The sequence below is a fragment of the Ananas comosus genome, linkage group 5 (genome assembly GCF_001540865.1).
Source record: "Ananas comosus cultivar F153 linkage group 5, ASM154086v1, whole genome shotgun sequence".
Classification (NCBI taxonomy): Eukaryota; Viridiplantae; Streptophyta; class Magnoliopsida; order Poales; family Bromeliaceae; genus Ananas; species Ananas comosus.
Genome location: NC_033625.1, coordinates 7,114,701 through 7,121,059, shown reverse-complemented (window position 1 = coordinate 7,121,059; position 6,359 = coordinate 7,114,701). Strand labels below are relative to the sequence as shown.

The following is a 6,359-nucleotide window of genomic DNA, read 5'->3' as shown; positions in this document are numbered from 1 at the left end:
ATTTGTAATTTTAGTGGTCGATATGAGACGTTTTCTCATTTAATTGTGTAAAGCTATCCAAATCAATTGAATTTTTGTTAGAAAATTCTTTAAACTATTTAGAACAAGATCTATACTCTTGATCTTGATTACAAAATTTCTATCATAATGTTTTAGAAAATATTCATTTTCAGCCGTTCATTTTTGCGCCCACTTGATGAATAAGAGAACAATATCGAGAAAGCATGAAATTTGATTTCTAGATACTTCAAGTGGTATAGATCATTTTCAACGGTACCGATCATTGACTTGGAGACTCCATCATAAAAAACAAATAGGTGGCAACGGAGCCCGTTCGCTACCGATAGTATTCCAGCTCAATTCTCTCTCTCTCTCTCTATATATATATATATAAAACTAGGCTGGTATACTATCGATAACATGGAGGCCTTCGTGCTACCAAGTTGTTTTCAATGATGCGACTTCCAAATCGACGATCGGCTCCGTTAGACTTGATCTACACTATTGAAAGTATTTTAACAAATCATTCTTAAAGATGGTAAGCGATTTACCGTTTTTAAAATAAAATTTCACTTTTACGCTGACTTGGCTAAAGAAGAGTTATTTTATTAAATATAGAGTTATTTAGCCGATTATAATATTTTTTAAGGTTATTTAAAAAAAAAAATTCCAATAGTTTTCTTCTACAGAGCTGTAGAAATTCCCATTTGAGGCTTTTGTACTTCCGGGGCCGAAAGCTTATATATCTTTAACTTCTAACTCCAGCAAAAAGCCTAGTGCTTTTCTTTAGCCAAATATCCAACATCTCACTTCTAAGAATGAGAGCGTATGTTCCAAGTCCAAGCCAAGCAAGCACACAGATGAAGCTTCTTTAATGTTTTTCCACAGACAACTATAAAGATACATAATAATTAAACAAATAAACAAGCTTTTCACTGTTCAGACGAATATGCAATACTTTTATCGGCTACAAGAAAGAAAAATGAAATAAATTTGAAGGAAAAAAAAAATACATATATCACATACTCCGTACGTCAGCAAATTTCGTAAAAATTACGTGTCTACAATAGATGCNAGGCGGTTTTAAAAACCGCCCCTAATAGTATCTCTATATTACAAGTACCAATTTTGTAGAGGCGGTTGATACAACCGCCTCTAAAATTCTGCCGGGAAATACATGATTTTTTGTAGTGATGATAGATAAAAAGAGCTCATGAAAGATTGGCGACCGTTGTAATTGAGTTTAATTTTTTCGTTTCAAGCCACAAAACATGCAGTTTTACAACTCATCAAACACTGCTAAGCTAAGATTCTATGTGACCTGTCGAAAAGAGAAACTGCGGCCTCGGTTTCTGCGGAACAATTCACAGGATAAGTTGAGCAACCAAATACAAACGCAAAATTTCACCGGTGAGCATACCTTTAATTAGATCACTGGTTTTGTAAATACAGCAACTTTTTTGGTACATGGCCGCAAAAAGCTGACGAAGATAGGAAGAAGAACTAATCCTTCTTGCCACGAGAAGCCCTAGCGCGGTGTTTGAGTTCTGCTCTCTTCCATTTTACTATCAGTCCACAGAGTATAAAGAGAGTATTCACCTAAATTTAAAGAAAAGGTAAAGGGGAAAAAGAAAGAAGGTGAACTAAAGAACAGATTTGTTGTTAATTTCGGAAAAAGGCAAGGTGGATATAAAGTGACTGACCAGAATAACAGCGGTAATAAAGAGGAGCGGACCGGACCAGAGGGCTGATATGAAAAGGCCGTGAGTATCAAAATAGTTCTGGCCCGCGAAGCTCTTCCAGCGCTTCGCCAAGATGCTATTTATCGTTTCAGCAAAACATACACCAGAAACTGCAACCAATAAGTGAAAAAAAAAAAGAGAAGGGAATCTCAAGTTAATCCTTATTTTTAATCCATCCACAAGCAAGTATTTCATTTCATATATAAGTCTCTTCGGGTAAACTCTCATTTGGGCTTCAAGTAATCCATAAAATTTCGAATATGGATCAGTACTCAAGCTTATATCAGATTTAAAGTTTGAAGACAATCAATGAAAGGTAAAAGGCAGAAAGACTCTAGTTCATGATTTACTTTTCAGAAGACCGCTTAATCAAAGCATGCAAAATTATATATACGTCATATACTACCATAAACTAACGAATTCACAAAATAGCAAACTTGAAGGGTCTGTTTGGCCTGGCTGCAGCATTTGTGACAATGCTCTTTGAGTGTCATTGTTCAAAAAAGCACTAACAAAACTTTGATTAAATCTGCCCAAAGCTTCTTGCTGCAGCAGAAGCAATTGGAGCTTTTGCCTTTTGGGCCCAAAAGCTCGTTTCAAGCTTTCAGCTTACTATCACAGGAAAAGCTTTAGAGGCTGTGTTTTTCACACTGAAGAAGCTTTCTAGAAGCCAAACCAAATACATAGAAATCTAGTTAAAGTATGCTCATAAGCAAGGCAGGTTAGAGCAGAGGAGATGAGAAGCAAAAGCTTACGTGCTAGAACCGAGAGGGAAAGCTGGAAGTTCATGTTTCTCCTTGAGATGATGGTTATCAGCAGGAAAACCACATGGAATGTTATTACACCAATCAACCAAGGCTCCTAAAGATTCAACAATCAAGTAAAAATACAAAGTAAATTACCGAATATCAATCAACCAATCAACGCCAACATTTTCAACCATTAAGTAAAGACGAAACAGCAATATACAAAGAAAGGAGAGCAAAGGTGTAGCTGGGTGCGTGAAGGAAAAAATTTTGGGTTGCCAAAGTAGAACGGGCCAGTATCAGATGCAATTCCCACAATAGGGGGCATGTTTATGTCAAGTACGATTAAAGTCCTACACCCAATTAGTGATTGATTGAAGTAATCACAAGATCATGAATAATTCCCTGCACAAGTTTGTAGCAGTTTTACAGTAGCAGAGGGAGACAGAGTGAACAATAATAGATAGTAAGGCCTCGTAATTTCACAACCATAATGAAAGTATGTTATAGTAATCTCACTTTCATTCAAATATTTGATACAAATCCTTCCTAAAAGCACTAGAAATGCACCTTATAAATAATATTCTCCCATTTCAATCATCACTCTATGACTCTCTCAAAAACTTACGCGCCTTACAAATAATATCCTCAAAAGTAAGGTTGCATACGCCATCAACGTGCACAATGGAACGCGATGAGCCCTACTCTTGACGTTGCGCATAATTGTGTAAATATGTAATTATCAAACTGTAAATATACTCTCCGTAGAGATATGTGTTTGTTTCCCCAGAATAATTTTCTGCTCTTTCCAATAACAAGATGAACTCTGTTTAAGCAGAAATTATTGTAAATACCGCAGTTAACTACACCTAGGTCTCGGAAACTCGATCCTAGATACCTTAAGATCAAAATGTAAACTGTTAGATATGTTCCACATGGCTTACAGGGCCCATATTTTTAAAATCATTATTTTTGCTGAACTTTTTTTCTCATTTAACGAACAATAGATTTTTCTTTTTTGTTAAGACCTTCGATTTTTGCGACTACTTGATGCCTATGTAATATATGTCAAATATTACGATTTTTTATATATAAACAATTTAAAGCTTGTAGATCATATAACACCAGTTTACATTCAGATTTTAAAACATCTATGTTTGAGTTTCAGAAACCCTCATGCACTCAAAACAAAGAGATCTCAACATCTCACATGAATCAAACTGCTAATAAAGCCAAAATTTCCAAGAACAAATAGCCAAATTGTTATTAAGCAACCATCCGTAACTCATCAATTAGGGTTCCTAATCATCACCACCCCGAATCAAACTACTGAAACCCCACAGATCCAGCTAAAAACTAACCAATCTATGAATCCGACTGCCACGGAATGTCGATTTCGTTCTAAATTTGTTGAAGAGAAACAGTGGCGTAGAGAATTTGACGCTAGAACCGCACCTTCCAATCGACGGCGTGGAAAAACCCTAGAAAGTTATCGACGGCGGGGGCGAATCCGCGGCGGAGCTCGGCGGAGAAGCGATCGAAGAGCTCCGATGCGAGATCCGCGTGATCCTTCAACGCCATTCTCAGATCCTCCATTAATGGAGGCGAGAGAGAGAGAGAGAGAGAGAGAGAGAGAGAGAGAGAGAGAGGGGACGAGAGAGTTCTCGAAACGTGCGTGTTGGAGGGAGGAGACGTTCCCAACTCGAAGCTCTACTAATAGTAGGGCCCACAATCCAATTTACTGTTCGCAAGTCAACTCAAGTCAACTCATGTTCTGAAGATGTCATTTATTTAGCCTTAGTTTGAAATTGTAGAAAGATGTGTTATATATAGTTAAAAAATATAATAAAAATTTATTTTATTTATTTTGTATAAAATATTGTGTTTTGTATATCGCGATGAGTCAATTATAATATATTTTCTACGCTTTCACCAAAAAAACGCAGAAGCATATCTCTATCTGCTTTTATCCTAATTTCATTTTATTTAATAGCGTCAAATAAATCTCAATACCAAATTAAGCCTTAATAAATTTAATAAATGAGATGAATACGAGTCGTATGCGAGTCGAATTTTTCAACTCAAAATTTTAATAAGTCAAATACGAGTTGAGACCAACTCGATATAACTCAAATATTAAATAAATAAATACATATTATATTATATTGTATAAATTTTAATTATTTGAGTTTTAGCTCAATCTAATACAAACAGGCTTATATTTTTAGTAGCAGAATTGAAAATATAAATAGCTATTTTGCTATTCGCGAGCTAAGGTTTGTTAATAAATATTATTAACAAGCTGAATATTAGCTAAAATTTTCAAGTTGATATTTTAATAAGCCATATCGTGTTGGGCTCGACTAATAAAGGAGCGAACACGAGCCGGTCCTAGCTCATTCTTGATTTATTTTTATTTTTATTTTTATTTTTGTTTTAATTTTTGACTTAATTATACTATACTATAGTATATTTCGACATATAAAAAAAATAACAAAATACATAAAATAACAAGGACAATTAAAATAATTTTATAGAAACGTTTAATGAGTTTATCTTGAAGATTTATTTTATATTTTTTTTGCTATTTAACCAAGCGTCTCTTAATAAAATTATTAGATTTTATCTAAAATAATAGAATGGTTAACAGTAATGTAGAGATTGGTCTGGTGAGAAAAAAATAGTTTAGTAATATCTATAAGAAATAAAATACTATAAGGTAGAAAAATAAAACTAATATAAAATGCAATGTAGAGTAGGATAAAATAAAATGATGTCTTTGAAAACAAAATAGCATAATATGACAAATAAAAATAATACTGAATTACAATATGGCAGAGTGTAATTAAGTCTTTATTATTTTATGTGTTGTGCTACAATACTTCTAATGGCACTGAACATTTTGTACTTGCGAGTTATAGTGTTTTTTTGAGAGAGAGAAAAGCTCATTTTACTCGTTTCGTATATTTTTTTTAAATAAATTTAGTTGAAAATATGAATCGACTAGTATTCGAACTTAAAATCTTAGATATCAAGTACCAAACTCTTTACATGATTAGGCCATGCCTCATAACACAAGTGATGGATACATTTTAGATTTTTTTTTTTTTTTTTCTTGAGTGGGGCCTTAGTTAGGCCTGATAATTATATCACCACTATGTTCAAAGGGTCAAAAGTTGCCTTAATTGACTATCAATAACTATAATAATAGTAGCGGCAGTAGCTGTGGTGGTACAGAAGAAAGAATATATATAGGGTTAATTACATACATATCCTCACAAATATAATAAATTACAGGTATATTCCTGCAATGTTTAATTTTCATAAGTTATCTTTATAAAAGTCCTTATATATTCAGATATGTCCTTGCAGTTAGGATCCGTTAGAGAAATTTAGTTAAGCACAATTAAAATACCTAACCACGATTGATTAGTAAGGTGAATTGATAATTTATCCCTCTTCCTCTTCCCATTCCTCTTCCTTTTTCTCTTCTGCTTGTCAGAGTGGTCGTCGTCGTCGTTGCTGGCGAGGGAGGAGATGCGTCGGGCAATCGCGACTGAGAAGGAGGAGCCGCGGTCGCGGAGGAAGCGGCCGATGGAGGCCACGTTGACAACGGAAGGGGATTGGGCGGAAGCAGACCATTGGATTGGGCCATGCTCCTCGTGGGAGATCTACACCGACCTCGCCATCCTCGGCGATGCCTTCATCTGACGTAAGTGCGGCGACAGCCAGACTGCAGCCTCCTTCTTCTTTTTCGTATCCTTTTTTTCCTCCTCCTTTTCTCCTTCTTCTTCTTTTGTGTCGTTGTCGTCGATGATCTGATCGTCGATGCCCTCGTGGCCGTCCTCACAAGCGCTACCGATGGCATCGG

General features: G+C 35.3%; 1 protein-coding gene across 2 annotated transcripts; it reads right to left on the bottom strand.

The window, feature by feature from the left end:
* Positions 1,200-4,175, bottom strand: LOC109709972 (transmembrane protein 18-like). Of its 2 annotated transcripts, XR_002216254.1 has the most exons (5): positions 3,944-4,175; positions 2,498-2,603; positions 1,704-1,852; positions 1,421-1,599; positions 1,200-1,352 (listed from the first exon to the last, which is right to left on the bottom strand). XR_002216254.1 is itself a non-coding variant. In XM_020232372.1 (4 exons), the coding sequence occupies exons 1-4, from the start codon at positions 4,082-4,084 to the stop codon at positions 1,504-1,506; spliced, it is 492 nt and encodes a 163-aa protein (XP_020087961.1). In that variant the 5' UTR covers positions 4,085-4,175; the 3' UTR covers positions 1,200-1,503. The 2 variants fall into 2 exon arrangements, 1 of the variants encoding a protein (XP_020087961.1); XM_020232372.1 differs by having other exon boundaries at positions 1,200-1,599.

Coding starts and splice junctions, on each gene's coding strand:
- LOC109709972 (XM_020232372.1), bottom strand. CDS start 4,084: ATGGAGGATCTGAGAATGGCGTTGAAGGATCACGCGGATCTCGCATCG. Junction 2,604..3,943: donor TCCACGCCGTCGATTGGAAG/GTGCGGTTCTAG, acceptor TTGAATCTTTAG/GAGCCTTGGTTGATTGGTGT. Junction 1,853..2,497: donor TTCCCTCTCGGTTCTAGCAC/GTAAGCTTTTGC, acceptor TATTGGTTGCAG/TTTCTGGTGTATGTTTTGCT.